The sequence below is a fragment of the Thamnophis elegans genome, chromosome 1 (assembly GCF_009769535.1).
Source record: "Thamnophis elegans isolate rThaEle1 chromosome 1, rThaEle1.pri, whole genome shotgun sequence".
In the NCBI taxonomy this organism is placed as follows: domain Eukaryota; kingdom Metazoa; phylum Chordata; class Lepidosauria; order Squamata; family Colubridae; genus Thamnophis; species Thamnophis elegans.
This window is the reverse complement of record NC_045541.1, coordinates 33953228-33974506: the sequence shown is the minus strand read 5'-3', so window position 1 is coordinate 33974506 and position 21279 is coordinate 33953228. Positions and strand designations below refer to the sequence as shown.

Here is a 21279-nt window from a genome sequence, read left to right as displayed (position 1 = left end):
GAGGATAAGTTGCTCTGAAGCACTGAATCCTTGTTTTGAATCTGAAAGAAGTGCAAATAAATAGCTGGGGAGAAGGGAAACTCATAACCCTTCTTTCCTTCCTTCCTTCCTTCCTCCTTTCCTTCCTTCCTTCCTCCTTCCCTTCCTTCCGTTTCCCCCTCCCCTCTCCTCCTCTCTCTTCTTCCCTCCCTTCCCAAGAAATAAACAGAGTAAAAAGACTCAATCAGAGGAAGCTATGGATATTACTGTAACCTTTCTCTATGGGCACCTTCCAAAAACGTTGGCGTTTTCCACATCAAAAGAAAATATAGCAAAGGAAACTGTAGGGGAGAAACGGAATTAAGTGCATTTGATGCACAGAGGCCTCACATTTGTGTACTTATGTTTGGCAGTTCCAGCAAATACGTTTTCAGAATCTTAGTGCGGGCAGAGGATTACCTGAGTCAGTCATGTGGGGGCTCAACTTCTTTCATCTGGCAATTTAGCTGGGAAAGAGAACATCTGTTTGGATTAGAAGCCAGACTACTGTAAGAAAAATCGAGGGTGGGTTCCTGTGTTACATTTCAGATGCATGAAGCGGTGGGCAACTACTACAAAGGCCCATCTAGTGAAAAAGAAAAAGGGCGAGTGGGGATGAGGCGGCTGAAAAGAAGTATGTTATCTGATTTCTGCCACTGAACAGAGGAACATGTGCTCTGTGTCGGGGTGAGCATCAGTATGCCTGTGTGTGAGTTTAAAAAAGGGGGGGAGAGAGAGTTGTACACCTGTTGTTGGAAATTGCCATGAGGATCATTTCACTAAAAAAAATACGAGCTTTCTAAATAATACGGGATGACGACTCAAGCAGAGTTATGTGGAGTTGGATGCTGCAGTATCTGATGTGAAATGGAAGCTAACGAAGACTGGCTATTCCTTTTTGAAGAGAAAGAAAACATCTTTTTTTTTTAAAAAAAACACCTTTTATGCATAAAATAATTAAACACCACGTCTCAAACAATTATCCCTCTCTCTTTACTTAACTGCAGTTGCTCATCATTCTCATAGATTCACCTCAGCCCGTGGAGTTTGGATTTTTGCATTATTAGGGAACCATTTAACTGAAATGGTTAAAACCATTTAAGCAACCCTGAAGAAACCAAAATGTGTAGGTCCTGTTCGTCACTGAAGTATCATCAGTTAGTTCTTTGTTTTTTTAGGAAGTGAAACTGACAAAATCTTTAGGTAGGACTTTAATCTCCCAGTGGACTGGCGACTGGAATGGGGACATAGCACGAGATTGATTCTTTTTTAAACTACGATCACATTTGCTCTCTAAGTACAGATCATACTAAAATGGGGGGAAAAAAACAGATATTTTAAATGCTGCTGTCTACAGTATATTAAATAGATGTATTAAATAAATAATGTAGAATTAAACAGAGCTAATTCAGTCTAGTGTTTAAGGCACCTGTAAGAGTGAAAGCAAGAGACTTTGAATTCTAGTCCTGCCTTAGCCATGAAAACCAGCTGGGAGAGTTGAGCCAATCCCTCTCTCTCTGCCCAACTCATAGGCTGCTGTTATGGGGGCAAATAGCACAAGGAAGGTGCGTTGGGTATGTTCACCATCTTGATTTATTTATAAAAATAGTAAAGGCAGGATATAAATAAATAAAATTAAGGAATGACAGATGTAATACTAAGTAGGCTCTAAGGAGGCTCAAATGTTTCCTAAAATAGTTGTTCCAATGTTGGATTCATGGCTGTGAACAATGAGCTGCCCAATTCTGCAGGTTTCAGGGCCCGCTCACTCCTTTTCCCGCCTGTCTGGTGCTTTCCAAATCGGAGAGATCTCAACCAGAGAGAGACCATAAAAAGAACATGGTGAGAACTGGTCTAGAGTTGACTCTGATGCATTTAGGCTCCTACGCTTTTTAATTCTTTCCCATCCTCCATCTTTGGAAGTAATTTAAACCAGACATTTGCCTCATGGAACTGGCTGGAGCAGGGGTGTCAAACTCACATTGTCATGGCATCGTCACATGACATATCAAGTCCCCCCTTTTGCTAAACCAGGCATGGGTGTGGCCAGCGCATGATGCATCGGGCCTACGGGCCAGGAGTTTCACATCCCTGGACTGGAGAGTCCTAATTCTCTATTCATTCTCATTTTTATGTTACTAGGCTACAGAAAAGCAGGAGTTTGGATTTGTTGCAGGATTCCAATCTCAAAGGATAAAAGATTATAATAAAAGATTGAAAAAGAAGAGAAAAAGTGCTTTATCAGATCTATAGGAAGGTTGGAGGTTATTCCTTGCTTTGAATTGAAACTGACGGAATTTGAAAGCACATAATGATAGAATTACAATAGAAAGTGATCTCTAACCTCCTGCTAATGACAGAATACTTGCATGGGATTTAAAGAGAAGGCAGCACAACTACTTATCACTGATGAGAGTCACCATCTCCAAGGCAATCTGTTAAATATTCAGCAACACTGCTGAATAGCCTATATAATCAGAAATTTATTCCTTAGATTTAACTTAAATCCCTTGTTAGAAATTTAAAATTAGGTCCTATTCCACTGAACTAGAGAGAATATATTTGTCTTATTGAACAGCCTTTCTAAAATAGCTGGATGCTACAAATCTATAGCTATAGATTTATGTAGCTCAATTATATAAGCTATCATTGAGTTATAGCAGAAGAAATCCTACAGCTTGTAATCTTGGAGAAAACAATTTCTGGTCATGGTTCATAGCACTGGGATAGATGGAAGAATAACACAAATAGAAAGACCTATGTTCATGCAAGGACATGGTAAATTGATTGGAGGTAAGTATCTACAGGAAGATATCCAGTGATCCTGGAATTATGATTCTTTATATAAATTCTAAACTATGCAAAATTTACCAGTATGTTGGTTCAGTTTTACATCAGTAGAAGATTGATATACAAAGGTTCACAAATCATTTTGAAACTGAAATACTTCAAGCCCAAAACACTTCGAGTTAGACACACCTGTTTGCAATTTTTTAAAGAAGCTGTCCAAGCTCACCATGTGTTTAATATTTGAAATATTTAATATCTTTACTGGTAGGGCTGGAAAAGACTTAAGTGGGCCAAATAAACCCTACCCTGCAATACTACTTGTATCTTGACCTACAAGTACAATGGCACTTACTCCTAAGGTACTGTACAGTACATACAATCTCAGACTGAACGCATGTAATATTTTTTTCCCTTCTAGATAAGATTTTTGATATGGAATAACCCCGCTTGATTCATGGCATTTTTACTGGGAGCCAAAATAATACTTTTTTGTATGTGTAACTACTAGAACATTTTCCCACCATTTCTTCTATATCTTTTCTTTTCATCCCAAATCCATTAAAGAGTGAAAGAAACCATCTTTTGATAAGGAGTTTCAGGAACATTCTGTTTAAAATCATGTTGTGCTTTTGAGCATTATAAGCTAAATTAAAGAGCAATACTTTAAAAAGAAAATGTATTAAAATATTATCTTCAGGTAGATTTATTCCCCCCCCCCATACATTTACCTCTCTTTGTCTTTAGCGATCTGCTCAGCCATTAATTTCTTAAATTCTGCCAAACGCAGGAGGTCTTTTGCTTCCTTTTCCTGCCACTTACGCTGTTTTTCAGCCCAAAATTTTTTCACCTAAGAACACAAAGCCATTAAAAATCTGGTAGGGGAGAGGGGAAGGAGAAACCTAACACTGGCTAACCACTACCTTGGTATCTATAAAAACAGTTTCACTCATTCATACCATGCTGATATCCATTTGACTGCCCAATCCACAATCTCAAATACAAATAAGAAAAGCTGGTTTGAAGACTTGCTACTCGGAACTTACTACACTTCTATAGTTTCGTTTCATCTCCTCTTTCTGGTACAGGTTTATAGAACTATGCCTTTGCATGTATTGTATGTTATATTATTGCACATATCAAAAATACTATCTCAAAATTCAGAAACCTGACTATCCTAACTCAGGGGAAATAAACCCTTCAATATTTAAAAGCTTATAACAGTAAATCCCAAAGGTCATCCCAACAAAGGAAATGCTAGATGTGAGTATGTGAATGAAATTGCCACAGAAACAGAATGATGGCCAATTGGATGGTGTTCTTTGTCTTTTTTTAAAAATAGGCCTGCAGCAGAATGATCATGGGCAAAAGTCACAGAAGGTAGACAAAGCAAGAGGGACAACATTTGGATCAGCAGCAATAAAAGCAAACAGAACTCAAGAGTCTGTACTAAAATATGAAAAGATACATGGAAAATGTTCCAACATAGCTAGTAGTTTTGGTCCAATGTTTACAGAATGAATCCAACAAGTATGGATGTGTTTGCTTTGAGCAAAGGCTAATTAACTGCACAAACATATCCTCTACTGCAGAAGAAAACAACTCACAATAGAGATAAATGAAAGGTTAATTAAATGGAAACAAACAATTCTTCTGTTGAATAAACCCAAAGGGGTGGGATATCCAATTTTTGTCTCCTATTAAACTCTTCGAATTTCTTTAAAGTAATCAAGCAGCACTTTCTACAGGCTCTGTGGGCTGTCATAGTTTGAATGAACTAGTAATAATAAAAACTCATGTAAGAGACCACTTCCAAATATTTCCATCTCCAAAAAACTCACTTTAGCCATGCATTCAGAAGCTCCAGCAAAGCATCCGGTAGCTAAACATGAGTGAATGGACCTTCACATCCACACACAAGGTAGGGCTTTGAAAGTCCATCCTGATGCTATTTGAGCCGGTACAAATATAGGCTTGAATTCAAGAAGGGCATTCTTAAAAATCTAGTCAGTGATTTCACAAGGACTTGAAAACAGGCTGCTGTAAATTTTTGAGAGGTGGGAACAGAATTTTTTTTTGAGGGGGGGAGTCATTCTCACTCCCACCCATCCCCACCTCCCGCTGCATCCCATCTTCATCTAGTCTTTCTTCAAAGTTGTTTGTTTGGTCTACAGGACTCAATGATCCAGTCAATTGGAGTATGTAATATAAAATGTTGGAAGTAACTTAGCCAATATATTTCTGCAATGAAATCTACTCAACCATCTGATTGTATCAAAGCCTGGGCTTATACTGTACTTTTGGTATAAGCTTTTCTATGTGTGATCCAAGGAACCACTGCCTCCTTCAGACTTTGCCTGTGAGGTCAGTGAGCATTGGTGCATTGCAGCAGATAAGAAGACAGTTGGGATCAAGAGCTGCATTGTTGGAGCTGAATGTCAGAACAATACAGATACTTGTAGTGAGACTAGCATGAATTTGAGGCCCTGTTGCACATGAGTTTCTGAATCATGTAATAGGAGATTTTGAAGGATATATTCTCATCTGTCCCTTTAAAGGGAGGGGAGAAGAGAGAGAGAAACACAGAGAAAGAGAGAGGGGGCAGGAGGAGAGGGAAAGGGAGGGAGGTAGATGGTAGAAAGACAGCAGTCTTTCAAGATTTGCCCACATCTCAGTTACCATTATTTTATTTTACAAATCCAGTGAGGGATGCCGGTAAGGAAAGCTGCTTCAATATGCATGGTGCCTCACACTGCATCTTGGAGATGGTTCAAATAATTTTAATAGAGAACATCACGATGTTAATTTCTCTCTACTGCATGGAAGCATCTGTCAGAAATTATTCCCATATTGATATTTCTCCCCCAAAAGATACTAGTACTAGAACAGGCTGGAAGTGCCATTTGTTACATTGAATAAAGAACTTTTTTGTTTTGTTACTCCTTCAATCTGACCTTTTTTAATAATCCCATATAAAATATTGCATACGAATAACCAATGATGGCAGATGCTTTTTCCATTATACAGCAATTAGTTCAGCAATTATCTTTGCAGTTGCCAGAAAGATTGAAGGATTGTGAACTGCAAAACTGTTCTATTTGTTTCCCTGAAAATAAAAGCTGGTATTATATCTATAGCTCATTAGATGTCTGTCTGTCTCCCTATCTACCATAGCATGTAACATTCCTAAGAGGAACAAAACAGTGATTACTTCCAAAGCTCTTGATTTATAATATTTACTCTAGACAGGGAGTGAAAGATAAATCATTCAGTTAATATTAAGGTGCCAAATATACTCCAATTTTTTATAATAAACAAAATTAAAAGCTTTATTAAAAAAAAACACAACACATACAGTTCGTATTAATGTATTCAGCAAACAGGACAGTTAAGGATATAAAAGTTTTCTGGTTTTATCGTGCTACTTTATAAAATCTGAGCACATCTATCTTGTCCATTTTACTGAAGCTCCAACATCTATCTTTTTGAAGAGTTTTCAAAGTCAGACTTACACTAGATGGCAATCTTTGCTCTAAATGGGTATCTATAGATCTGCTGGGCTATTCCAATAAAAGGAAGGAGATGAACGCTGCAAACACTGATCTCTAAAAAATCTCTGGTGCATATGACTTTCCAACTAGATTTAAAATCTCTGTACAATATTTTCAAATAGAATTCTTGCATTACATTTCCAGGCCCACCTAAACCAATCATAAAAGTTTTCTTCTATGGTTAATTTCAACAGAGTCAGTGGAACTAAGAGCTTCAAAAGGAAGCTCAAGCAAATTACATAAATAAGTGGAACATCTATTTTGAGATTTGAAGAGCTTATAGCTCAGTTGTTCATAAAAATTAACTCATTCAAAATGAAATTATTACATTTTAAAGATAAATTTATCAATCATTTTTAGACAAAAGCGTTTCCACAAACTCTGGTGTTTTCGCAGACAGATGGTTATCAGTATAGGGTTATCTAATTCTTAAATATTAATCTTAAGTATAATATTTAACATTGATGTTTACCCATAATGAGTTATCTGATATTTAACAATTAATCCTAAATTAGCAATGTATAACATATATTAAGGTACCTCAGATGGGATAACTATTGCTATTGCTATAACTTATTGAAATTGTCCCAAATTTGTGAACCACGATTCCTATGGAATTGAAATTTGGCAAATTTTATAATATTTTTATGATAAACATTATCATGAAAGTTTATGACATAATACAAAATATTGTATTATTTTTCCTCTGTTATAGTTTAACTGTGTTATACAGTTCAATATGGGCTGTTTTCAATGCAGATACATCTCTGAATGTATCCCAACTTTTCCAGTTACAGGTTCTGTCATTGTTGAAAGCACTGAGGAATCTCGTAAGGATTGACCCAAAAGGTCACAGGTTATGTAGTGTGTATCTGTGTGTATGCACACAGTGAGTGTATGTGTATATATACCGGTTTGATGTACTATTTAAGGTATCAGGACAGAAACCAGTGACTATTAGTTCTAGTCAGTGGTGGGATTCAACTAATTTAACAACCGGTTCTCTGCCTTAATGACCAGCTGGGCAGGCATGGCTCGGTGGTCATGTCACTGGGTGGGCATGGCCAACTCAATGTCACACAGATCGATGGGCGCTTCACCTTAGCTGTTACAATGTAATAAGGATTAACCGGAGAGGCAGTTTCCTGTAAGCAAGGCAATAAAGATTAGGCTAGAAACAACACCAGAATGTTTCCTTCCTGCCTTCCTTTCAGGATTAGCCCTGTAAAGTGGGAAAAAACAAAATGTGATTTCTTCCAACAACTGGTTCTCCAAGCTACTTAAAAAGTTAACAACCGGTTCTCCCGGATAGTTGCGAGCTGGCTGAATCCTACCACTGGTTCTAGTCCCACCTTAGGCACAAAGCCAACTGATGACCTTGGGCTAGTCACTATCTCCCAGCTGTAGGAAGTAGACAATAGCTAGAAGGAGGAAAACCTTGCCAAGAAAACTACAGTGACTTGTCCGGGCATTCGCCAAAAATCAGATGTGATTGAACAGAAGAAATCTATACAGGGCGGGGCATAACCTTTTCCTAGGGGGTCACAGCAAGATCGACAGCAGTTTACAACTTCCGCGACACCTCATTTTAAAGCCCATAAAAAACTGAATTGAATGAGCTATTAAATGTTAAATTTGCTTTAAGAATGGCTGGAAAATTCGATTCGGAAGAACAAAGGATCATTGACAGAATAAAATGCATTGCCTTTCGAGAGGCTCGCGATGCTGGAGCGACGTTTATCAATCGAAAATGGATTGCAAACAAATTGAAACGTCATCCGGATTGGGTTACTGATAATTGGAACAAAACAGCCCAAGAATGTTTCACAAAATTTGGAGAAGGGCGTCCTCTGCAACTGTCCCAAGAAAGCAAAGCCATCATTGCAACTGGCAGTCGCAAACAACGAAAAGGAAACCGAAAAGTGGCCCAAGAAATCCTTCAAATTCGTGGAAAACGAGTTGATCAAAGGACAATCGGCCGATATCGAGAACGAGAAGGTTTGAAGCCATTCCACGTCATTTGCAAACCATTGAAAACTCAAACACACGTTCAAGATCGGCTTTGGTTGTGCGATTGGTTGTCTGAATGGACCGAGGAAGATTTTCTTCATTTGGCGCCATCTGACGAATTCTTCGTTTATGCCATTCGAAAACCGAATTTCCAGAACGATCGAATTTGGGCTAAAGACGTCGACGACATCGCCAAACATGAACGATATCGCCAAATCGTTCGCAATCCGACTTGCATCGGGATTTTCGTCATTTTCACAGCCAAGAAACTGCATTGGGTTTTGAAGGATAAAGGGGAATCCTGGGATGGCAGTTATTTCCGTGAGAAAATTTTATTGGAGAATGTCATTCCATTTCTCAGTGATCCAGACAATGTCTTGGTGGTTGGTGAGGCTGTCTTTCTTCATGACAAAGCTCCTTGCATGCGTGCAAATGCGACTCAGCAATTGTTAAAGGAAAACAATGTCGAATTTTGGGGCAATGACGTCTGGCTGGGAAATTCGCCAGATCTCAATCCGGCAGAGAACATTGGGGCCATAATTAAGGATGAAGTGGAAGCTCTGATGATTCAGGAGCAAGGTCAAAATCGATATTCGGTTGAAACTTTGAGAATGAATTTGGAAACTGTGTTGAAAAATCTGGAAAATCGAACGGAACTGTTTGAAGATTTGTTGTGTTCTTATCCACCTCGTTTGAATGCTGTTCGAAGGGCTAATGGTGGTCATACTGACTATTAAATCGTGTCAATAAACTCAGTTTTTGATGGGCTTTCGAATGGTGTATGAATTATTTGTGTTGTTATTACAAGTGTTGCTGTGACCCCCTAGGAAAAGGTTATGCCCCGCCCTGTATATCCTCCAGTTATAACCACCTTTCTACTAAATATCATTGGACATATTTTAAGCCTTATAATAAAATCCGACCTGCTTCATTAATCGGCTTGTTATACATAATACTGCCTAAGAGATAAATCATTCTCATAAAACATTCAAGGGTCAACAGACTTTGGGAATTATCAGAATATAAATCCTATACTTGCTCTAACTTTACACTGTAGCACAGTAATGGTTCTATATAGCAAAGATACTTATGGATTTAATTGGATTTATTCATTTTAATAAGGTTTAGTTGGATTTCTAAAATGTTACATTTGGTATATATAATCTGAGTGGGGTTTTTATGATAATTTCATGTGATCTGCTGAATGATGGTGACTCAGAAAAAAGTAAAAAGAAAAATCCTCTGATAGGATTCCAGATTATTTATATATTTTAAAAGAAAAGGACTCTTCCTATGTGGAATTTTTGAGTAGAGTTACTGTTTGGAGACTTATAGTATCTACTGTGCATTGTCTACACCAGGGGTGTCAAACTCAAGGCCCGGGGGATGGATCTGGCCCACGGGGTGCTTAGACCTAGCCCGTGGGGCCATTCTGGAAACAGTAAAGGACCAGCCCGCAGTGCCTCTGCTAGCAAAAATGGAGCTCAGAAGGGCAGCATGCAGCCCTCCTGAGCTCCGTTTTCACTGGCAGAGGGTTGCAGGAGGCTATCCCAGCTGGAAACGGAGCTTGGGAGCCCATTTACAATGGCAGAGAGCTCAGGCCACCACAACATGAGTGATGTCGTGCAGGACACGCCCACCCTGGCCAAACCCATCCTAGCCTCTCAAGGTCAAACATAACCCTGATGTAGCCCTCAATAAAATTGAGTTTTCCCCCCCGGTCTACATCTATATGGCCTCTAGGTTAGTATCTATGGAAGTTGCTTTCATTTTCCATGCTGCTACCATGTCAAGCAGCCCTAAAATCTTTTTCCATTAAAAATATAATGTTCAATGTTTTATGCATGGGGGTTGAGAGGAGACAGACTGTATGAATAGGTTTCAAGCATTGTATGTCTGTTCCCTTACTTGTAGGTTTACTCTTTTGCCTTCATGAAGGAGAGAAGATGACCGATTTCTATGGAGATAATATTATTTGGAAAATTACAGAGCCATCCATTTTACTTAAAGAGCAACTAACTGATAATTCCTGCCAGGAGTGAATACAAATCCCCCAAATAATCAACGGCAACTCAATATTAGGGCATATGCACTTTTCATTGTGGCAGAACTAGACACAGGTGTTAAAATTCAAACTAATCAAATTCAGTCTGGTTATGTGGGCTATAAGTTGGTGAAGCGGTTTATTTTGTATGACAACTGCTTTCATAGTGTCAAAACCTATCCTGATCAAGGCAGAATGTGAAGCCTATAAACAGTTAGAAAATGCATGTCATGCTGCAGCATTATAATGCTGTTCATAATAATATGTATTAATGTGGCATGCATAATCTTAAATGTGGCACTCCAGAACCTAGCAGTAGCACAGACATAGGCATAAAATCCCTCTATAAGTTATTTGCTGAGCCTGTCAAGACTTCTAAAATTATTCAGAAGAGGTCCTTTGGAATGACTAGGAGTGAGACTTTTTAAAATAGTCATGTCTTTTTTCAGGTTTCTCTATAAGACTGAAAAAAAATTGTGATTGCTTTAGGACATCAACAATTCAAGCAGCTGGGCCTTTATTCAACTCATTAAATCAAGTACATTATTCTCCAGGTTTGTACAGAAGTCTGAAAAAGAAGACATGGGTGCTTTAAAGAGATGCTATACTCACACACTTCTCAAGGGACCTTTTCTGAATTATTTTCAAAGCATGGACAACCTTACTGTTTACTACAACTGTTTTCAGTTACAAATGTACTAAAAGCAATGTGAGCAATCTGGAAGATCTTAAGCAAATGGCTTCTCTTTGCCTACTATAAAGCTTATAGCAGGAAAGTTGCCTGCTATAATATCTTCGAATATCTGAAATTGTAAATAACAGTTAACACTCTTTTTCTAATGCAGGGACCAACAAACATAGAAAAATAATTGAAATCTTACAGGATTACCAAAATCTTGTGAAATATGATCACCTCATTGCCAAGCTGAGAGGAACTTAGCATTTTTGTGATATTGCAGCTTTTAATTAATAATCTTTAAAATGTATAATTTATGAGAGGTACTACAAACAACACTTGACCCTTTGCAGGTGGCTGCACTACTACCAAGATTCCCAAAGTGCATTCTGGACAAAGTTAAATCTAGTTCACTTCATAGCCACATGAACAAAATAAGAATGAAAAAAACTTGCTAATCTGAGCAAGCTGGAAAAGTAATAAGAACACAGCATCTACAGGGCTCAACTAATTATTTACAAAATTTATATTATACTATGCTGCCATATCTTTAAAAAACAACCTCATTGGCCATCAAAAAATATCTTTTAGATATATTTGGAGAGATCTAAACTGTCCATGAAGCAATATAAAAAACTAAGGTCTCAGGGAAAAAAACAAATCAGCCAAAAAGTGCCAATGTGCATTAAAAAATGCTTCCACATATCCTGGGATTCAAGCCAGGAAAGCAAAAATTATTCTTTTAATCCTAAATATGTGCGCTATCTCTATAATATCTCTACAAGAGCCAAGGTGGCGCAGTGGTTAAATGCAGCACTGCAGGCTACTGCTAGATCAGCAGGTCAGCGGTTCAAATCTCACCGGCTCAGGGTTGACTCAGCCTTCCATCCTTCCGAGGTGGGTAAAATGAGGACCCAGATTGTTGGGGGCAATATGCTGACTCTCTGTAAACCGCTTAGAGAGGCCTGAAAGGCCTATGAAGCGGTATATAAGTCTACTGCTATTGCTATTGCTATTGCTATAAAGGTAGTTTTAGAAATGATAATAAATTGCAGTCATGAAATTTTCTTCTTGCCATTCTTTTCTCCTCTTCTGAAAAATCAGCTTTTAATGTTTCACAAGAATAAATGCTGAGTTTTTTCAGGATGAAGTACCATTATTTTTTCCTCCAAATAGATGGTATGATTGCTTTTTCCTTCATCGGTGAATTCATTTTATGAAAGAAGAAATTCTTTGCATCCACTAATCATATTTATTTCAGTGAGTCTTGAAAAGAGTGATAAAGGCACTCTTTCTTTAAAAAGGGATTATTTACAGTTAACCTTCACCCTCTCAAACCAAAACAAAAATAGAATAAGTCACCTAAAATAAAGCTCTACACTTTACCTGATTTTATTTTTGTTATAACTTATTCGGCAATAAAAACACTGAATTGTACTATGAGAGCCCAGGAATCCCATTCTGAAAAGCTGCTTTTAAACAAGGCATCTGACCCTTCAAATGTGGAAGATGATGTTTAGTAAAAAAAAGAATAATAATAATAATTTTACTTAATAGCCCCCATTGTGGTAATGGCATTCCGAGGAGCCATATAATACATGCTGTAATTCCAACGATCCTCTTTTTCATATTTCTCTCTCTCGGAGGCTGCTGATTGCTTGCCTTCTGGATTCTGCTTCTCAAAGGATCAGAAAAAGGAAGGCTAATAATGCAAACAGACTTCCTGAGACCCACTTCAGGCGTTTGCCCCTATCTTTGCTACTGGGCATCAGGCCCACTGTTCCCCGAAGCGGTCTCTGCGATGCTTCATTTGCTTTGTGCAGGCATTACCCCGGGAAAGCTTATTTGGTGCATTGCAGCATACCTTTGCTGCTGCATTGCAAACCACTCTGGTCTTTGCCACGGTTGCTCTTGACAGCAAAAATCTGCCTCTCGCTGGCTTCTCTGCGCGCTCTCTCTCTCTTTCTCTCTCTGTCTCTGTCTCTCTCTTTGTGAGAGTACAGTAGGCATATGCCTGCAAGCATGCTCTTCATAATAGGCTTTTTTTTTTCAATGGGGGGAGGGGAGTGGGGCGGGGAGACTTAACATGGCTGTGAAAAAGTCAAGAGTTTTCAAAGCTGCAAAATATACTGGCCTGGCTGATATCTACTAAGCACTCATTAATCTCTGTAATAATCCTTAAGACTGCTTACAAGAGTATAAAGTATCCAGATCAATTAACGTTTTAAATATATTAAAGCATTTAAAGCGTGCATGCGCATGCACGCGCACACACACACAAACACGCAGACAGACAGATTGCATACTTTTTCTTTATCCTCCGCTCTTTGAAGCCATTCTTTTTCTTTCCGAAACTTCTCCTTTTCATCTTCTTCTTCTTTTCTTCCGGCGGCAATTGCAGCTTCCAGACGGGCAGCCTCCTCTTGCTGAGCACGCCACAACAGCACCTTCAGACAAATTGAGACAACCTCAAAATTTCTATTTGCTCATGTTTTAGAAGTTTTCCCCCACACACTAGTGGGAATACAGCCCAATTCACTTTGGGTAAACGTTGTTTCCATGTTTGACATATCCCTACCACTCTGGATGGCCACCACTCTTGCCCCTTTTTACACACCCTGCACAAGCATATATTTAAAAATGGTGGGTTTAGACAGTTGCAGCTATCATCTTCACCTTTTTGACCGCCCACTCCCGTGCATACCTCCAACTCTTGCAAACTCATGGTAGCAGGTGTGTTCTGGAATCAGGGAGTGAAGAAAGCAATTGAGTAAAATATCCTCACAGGATCACTTTAGGTGTGAAGCAGAAGTGGGTTCCTACCGGTTCGCACCGGTTCAGTGGAACCGGTAGTGGAAATGGCAACTGAGTCTCCGAACTGGTAGGGACGGCATGCTCTCCACACCCATGAAATATTAGAAACATCTTAGAAAAAATTATCAGATTATTACAACCTGTTGTATAGAAGAGAATATATGTCTCTCAGATTTGAACTGTGGATTCCTTGGTTGCTACATGGCATCACCATAGCCATTAGTTAGCCATACTAACTAAAGTCCTACAAAACATCTTAACTAAACCAAAAGATCCAATAGCTGAAAAAGAAAAAGCAGGAGTCATCTACAACATATGGACTATAGAGACTATAAGGACCATAACAGCCACTATGTAGGACAGACAAGCAGAAGATTAGCAGAGCACATCCATGAACACCAACTAACAGTCAGAAGACATGGTAAAATAATCTCACAACAGATAATGGACAGACTCAATCATAGTTTCAACTGGTAAACTGTGAGCATCCTAGACTAAGTTAAATTGAAAATTGCGACAGAATTCCTGGAAGTTTGACATCCAAGCACACCAGCCGTCAATATACACATAAAGATAAATCTCATGTACACATTATTCAAAAGAGAAAATGAAAATGCTAAGAAACAAACAGAACACATTATTTCAAGCATTCTACACCAAGATAAGCAGAAATTAATAATAGACAATTAATACCAGACAACCAAGCAGAAAACAATACCTTAATAAAGAACTACAAAGAGACAAACACTTAAGCAGATAAACAATCAAGGAGAAAACAATAGCCTAATCAAGGAACTACTAAGGAGAAAATCAACCTCCATCAACCCTGGCAGGGAACAAACTCTATACCCATTAGCACTGCTGATGTTATCTAGCCAGGTAATGAAACAAGCAAGAAAACAACCAAGTTCATAAAGCAGCAAGGAATTCACAATTCGCTCCTATTCTCTTCTAGTGATATAAAGAAGAATTGAAGATATATCAAATTCTATAATATTTCAATGAAATAACTAAGACCATAGAAGTAAATGGAATCTAAAGTTGGTTTATGTGATCAAAATTAAAATATCTCTCTCTCTCTCTCTCTCTCTCTCTCACACACACACACACACACACACACACACACTTTTGTCAAACCAACAGATTTCTCAGGATTTAAATGTTGATCGTTTATGAGTTTGTTTATAGATAAGGTATAGGATAGGGAATGAAGAGATATCTGTTTGTAGTCTTATAGGAGGTGTCCACTAAGCACTTAGTAAATTTGTCTACACTTATTGTAATGACAGTTAGAAATTACGTCTTCATGTATATATTTTCTTTTTATTGTATTATTTTTATTATTAGTTGTGAACTTATATAAATAGCAGAATAAAATAAGTAGGAAAATAGAAATGAGCATAGAATTAACATTAACTACAGAAGTACAGAATAGGAGTTTAGTTTTGTACAATAAAGCAATTTCTGTGGGTAAAACAAATCCAGTCTTTGTGTCTGTCTTCTGCACCATATTAAGAAAAACCTGAACAAAGTCATTTATAACAGCAAAGACATGGCCAAGGGCTGACTGTGAAACAGACCATGAACTTCACTTGTACAAGTTCCAAGTCAAGCTAAGGTGAAGAAGAAAGTCACTCAATTTACATGGCATAATCTTGAACATACAGACATCATTTTCAGAGAACATCCTGAATTACTTTGAAGATCTGAACTTCATTGATAAGAAAACAGAGGAATTGTTTGATTATGTTCTATCAAGTCAGTGTTGATTCTTAGTGACCCACACAAATAGATTTTCTCCATGAAGAGGAAGCGTGAACAAAAGTTGTTAAGGATTCTTATGAAAAAAGAATTCCAAAGATAAAGAAAAGGAAAGAAGCAAACTGATGTTGGAAGACAACATGGAAACTGCCAAGAAGAGAAGCCAAAGCCATGACAGACAAAGATATCAGAAAGAAACTAAGAGAATTAGTGGATGAGAAAACAGGCAGTAGTACAATGACATCTAAAAAGATACTGGAAATGAAAACAGAGAAAGAAAAATAAGGAAAATCTTCCAAACAATCTCTGAACTCAGAAGGTGATCCAGTCTTGAAATGGTACTCTAAAAGTCACAATGGACAGATAATAACTGATTCAAGGGAGACCAAAGTAAGAGGGAAGGAGCTTACTGAAATTATGTAAAATAGAGATGTTAACATCCACGATACCTAAAAAATATTTCCTACTTACATAAATCTGTAGTATTAGAAGAGTATATTAAATCAGCACTCTGATCATTACCAAATTAGAAGACTACAGGAATATCTAAAAAAAAAAAAGGTTTCTGAGTAAACTATGTCATCAAATGTGCAAGAACAACACAATCTGATGAACAGATTGGAATAGGTCAGTATACATGCCAATACCAAAGAAAGGAGACTTAAATAGAGTGTACAACTATCATACAGTATCCTTAATTTGACATGCTAGTAAAATAAGTACTAATAATAATACTATTATAAAATATTAATCTAAGCGACATTCGATGTAGATTAAAATTGTATGCAGAGAGATCCCAAATGTTCAAACTAATTTTAGAAAAGCCAAGAAACACTAGACATTATTGCTGACACACCCTGGATAATTAAGAAAGCCAAAGAATACCAAAAATAAGTAAACATGTGTTCCACTGATTATAGAAAGTAATAAACTGTTTCAACCATATCAAGCTGCGGAATGTCCCTAGGAAAATAGAATCCCAGTGTCAGGTTCCGAAGGTTTAATGAAAAGAGCCAAACACCAAAACGGCTTGTAAATGCAGTTTGTATTCTTCCTCCAGCACGAACTGGAGCATTAAGGCAATGAACAAATTGTCAGAGCTGCCACCCGGTGTGCCCCACCACCTTTTATAGTTACTTAGTAATTAGGATAACCTGCACCCCAAGTGTGAGCACACCCATCCCCTCATAACCCAGAACAAAAACCACCCGGCAATTAATCGTGGATTGTTGTCAGTCAGTTATTACTAGCTTTGTAGATTTACTCAACTGCTTGTGGAGGAGTGAAGCCTGGTGAGTCTTGGCAGCTGGCCTGGGTTTCTCCCCTGAATGGCAGCTCCAGGTCTCTGGGCTGGCCGGAGCTGACACCCAGTACATCTCATTGTATTCATACAAAACCTATACATGTTCAAGAAACCACAATTCAACTGGAACATGCTAAAACAGACTGGCTGCAGGTCAGCAAAAAAAAAAAAATGAGACAAGTCTATATATACCCTGCTTATTTATTCAGCCTACATACTGAATATATATATTGCGGGAAGCAGAATTATTAGAAAAATGAGCATGGTTTTAAGGCTGAAGGAAGAATATGCTGATGACACTACTATAATAGCTGAAAATGGAAAACATCTGGAAGTTCTAGCCATAAAAGTCAAATAATGAAAAATGGGACTAAGACAGAACTAATGACAACAGATGGAGCAACCACTTAGAAATGACCAGGATGATACTGAAATGGTGAATAGCTTCTGCATTTTAGAATCAACTATCATCAAAGGAAAGGAACCAGCAGTAAAAGGAACCAGTAGTAAAGGAACAGCAGTAAAAAATATGTCACAGACCAGTGCCCACTAACGTACCAATGATGGCCTTGAAAAGATATTCAGAAGCCGAGATATGTCTATACTTACAGAGATTAGATTCATACGGGCAATATGGCACTTTTATGGAAGGGTATGTTGGATTTTGAAGAACACTACAGAAAGAGAATTTTCATCCTTAGTAATGTAGAAAACTCCTGAGAATACCATGGATAGCAATATAGCAATAGCAATAGCAGTAGACTTATATACCGCTTCATAGGGCTTTCAGCCCTCTCTAAGCGGTTTACAGAGAGTCAGCATATTGCCCCCAACAATCTGGGTCTCATTTTACCCACCTCGGAAGGATGGAAGGCTGAGTCAACCCTGAGCCGGTGAGATTTGAACCGCTGAACTGCTGATCTAGCAGTAGCCTGCAGTGCTGCATTTAACCACTGCGCCACCTTGGCTCTAGCGGGGGAGAGCGGGGGAGGGGGGATCAAACAAACAAACTGCTTATAGAACAAATAATTTAGAGTTTTCATTCAAAGGACAAATTCTCAGGCTTAAATTATCATATTTTAGACATATTATCTGAAGACCTGGCTCTTTTGAGAACTCTGTAACACTGGGAAAGGTAGAAGGAGAGAGAAAAACAGAACAGCAAGATAGATAGACTCAATTATATCGGCAAAGGGTGCACCATTGGCAGATCTGAATGACCAGGTTGGGGATAAACTGCAAATATAATCTTTCCTGGATGCAAATGAAGGCAATTTTGTATGCAGAATACAGACAAAACTGACTTGGTTTGATCTAGCTCTCGTATAGCCTTCACATATGGTTGATGTACATATAATATGACATTATAACGAACAAGAGGTTCAGATATACTCCCTGTCATTAGATTTCTTGCTTGTAGCAGGTCCATCAGAAAAAAAACCAATGCATTACATGCTGCTTAGGACATTAGATTGTGCCTTCTGAGAAGACAAGTGGGATAGAAATCAATCAATCAATCAATCAAAAATAATAACAACAATATCCACAGTTACCACCACTCATGGAGCAAACATAGCTGATAAAAAATGGAAACATTCAAACCCTATCAAGAATTTAAAGAACTTGACAATTATAATTAGAAGGACATGAACACAATGGCTCCCTCACTCCACCAATGGCTTTTCTGTCACTTTTACACTTCCCCTGAAAGACCTGGTTCTGCTCAACTGCTCATAATTAATAGAACGTCTCTTAATTAGGGTTCACAGTCATCTGGACCTCTGTATCCAATGCAGCTGCATTTCCAATTCAGGGCTTCCAAAGTCAGAATCCACCACAAAAACTCAACACCCACCCCCCGCCCCCGGACTAATGTGTCTGGCATTGACAAAATGTTCTCCTCTGTGCTAAACAAATCCCAAGACTAAAAATCTGAGTCTCTTCAGAAAAAATAACTTGCCTACTTAATCGATAAAACTGTATATAATTAGAAGAATGCAGTCGCTTAATCTTCTGAGTTAGTAGACTGCATGTTAGCCAATACTGCAGGGCTTACAAAAAGATGCCATTTGAAAATCTGAACAGGCACTCACTCTGTAACATTGGTTACAGAGCCCTGAATTTGTAGCCCTGAATAAAACATGTGAACATTGTGATGAAGGTCATCATGTGAATTTTTACCTCAAAATGCCTCCCCATTACTTTGAAAGAATCCAAAGTCGCCAGAAACCTTCCACTGGGATCCAGCCAAGTGGCACATTGTCGGAAATTGCTTTCAGGTTTAAAACCAAAATGGTGCATCATGAGGAGGTTCCAGAGCATTTTCAAGGTTTACACTATTTAAAAATATGGTCATGGAGCTGAGGCCTCCATCAACCCAAATGGAAAATTTGAACCAAGCTGAGCTTATGCTTAGAAACAGCACACACAAGTTAAAACTGCCAAGATCACATCCAGATTTTGGCCCTGCTGTTGCTATTATCTTTTGGTGGTTAAAATTACATAAAAATAACAATTTGATATAGTAGGGTACTTTAAAAAAACATTAAGTATTCTTTATCATTTTTGGTTATAAAACTAAGAATTATTCCTTTCATTTTATTACCTACTGCATGCAAGTAGTTTTCCAGCGAAATATATAACTGGCTATCTAGCTTCCAGTCAGAAACAAAACTTAGAGGACGAAAATGGAAAAAACACTATATAGCAAAGCTTATTTTAATTATGATACAGGCAGTAATGGAAGGTACAACCTACTGTAGATAACTAAATTGCTCCTGGGAATGAATCCGTAAACTTCTAAGTATCTCCTCTCCTTTCTCTCACTCATTCAGAAATGCACAGTTAATGACCTCTGTAATGCACATTTATAGTTAAGCCCAATGACCAAACAAAAATACTACTCAAAGTTCAATGTCAACTTAAACAAAAATCAAAAACATAAATTACATTAAAAAGGCCAAATCTCACAACTCAACTATTAAGCCAGTGAAATCAAGGCTGGATAACTTTGGCTAGCCAAATGCGATTTGGTTGGACTCCCCAAAATGAGTTGAATTAATGAATGTTTAAAATTAATTATCCCTAAATTTAATGAATTTGTAAACAATTTTTATCCTTGCTCTTTGGGCCAGTTATATTAAGAATCATCTCTGGATAATAAAGAGGTTGCACCTAAGGCTTTGAGGGAATATGCAGGTAGAGTTCATCTGAGTTATATAGCCATTACTGTTTAGCCGTAACTAGTAATATATTCTGTGTTATTCAGAGATTCTGGATTCAGTGATTCAGGTAGTCAGAAGCAATTAAAGAGGATTCAACTCTACCTGTGGACTGCATAGAGAAATTCTTATCTACGCAACCTGTCTCTTGTAATAATCCTAGCTCTTTCAAGGGCATTCCAGTAATCTCTTTGATCCTACCTATCCACTTTATCTGTTGTCTTCCCCTTCTATTTCCCTCAACCTTGGTAAGCATAATAATTTTTTTCTCTTGTAATACATTGCATGCACACAAGAGTTTCTCAAGAGAGCAGTTGGTCTGTATTTGGTCCAGGTCTGATTGATAAGGTTTTTTTTTTTTCAGTTCATATTGGTAACTATCTTACCAAATCCACAATTTGAAAGCATATATCTTCTTTTTCTCCTGTTTTGTAGTTCCTAGCTGATGTATACTACACTGAAAAAAAATAATTGAACTTTGCTGTCATCAAAATACCTGTGACAAGACTGCAGTCACCAAGGTTTTGGTGGTAGTTGATTGTGTCCGTGTACATTCTAGAGGAGATTAACCCAAACCAACTCTTGTGTTCTAATGTTATACTTTGCTTTTCTGATAACACACATGGAATAGAAGATAGTTACGGTTTTCATTGCAGAAGAAAAAGCAGATACGGAATTGACAAAAAGGGGGAAACCTAATAAATACTATTAGAAAGATTCTGAGGGAAATATCCTGAATAATGGAAGATTTAGCTAGCAATTTAAAGTGCTATAAAGGATTTCAGTAGTCCTAGTTTAACAACCATTCATTTAGTGACTGTTCAAAGTTATAATGGCACTGAAAAAAGTAACTGACAACTTGTCTTCACACTTATGATTGTTGCAGAATCCCTGAGGCCATGTGATTGCAATTAATGCACTCGGCAATTGTGCATTTACAGCATCCCATGGCTCTGTGATCACCATCTGCAATCTTCCCAGCCACCTTCAAACAAACAAAGCCAATGTGGAAACCAGCAAGAGGGTATGAGTCATGGTCACATGATGTTTCCCTTAATGACCGTGGATGATTTGCTTAATGACCACAACCAGGA

The 21279-nt window shown here is 37.9% G+C and overlaps 1 protein-coding gene across 1 annotated transcript in view; it reads right to left on the bottom strand.

Annotated features, from left to right (window-relative positions):
• Positions 1–21279, bottom strand: part of CCDC148 (coiled-coil domain containing 148) — a 104338-nt gene that overhangs the window by 13233 nt on the left and 69826 nt on the right. Inside the window, exons 9-10 of the mRNA XM_032211141.1 lie at positions 13393–13533; positions 3537–3655 (exon numbers count right to left, since the gene is read on the bottom strand). Of these exons, the coding sequence (XP_032067032.1) occupies positions 3537–3655; positions 13393–13533 (260 nt within the window). The remainder of the gene's footprint in view (positions 1–3536; positions 3656–13392; positions 13534–21279) is intronic.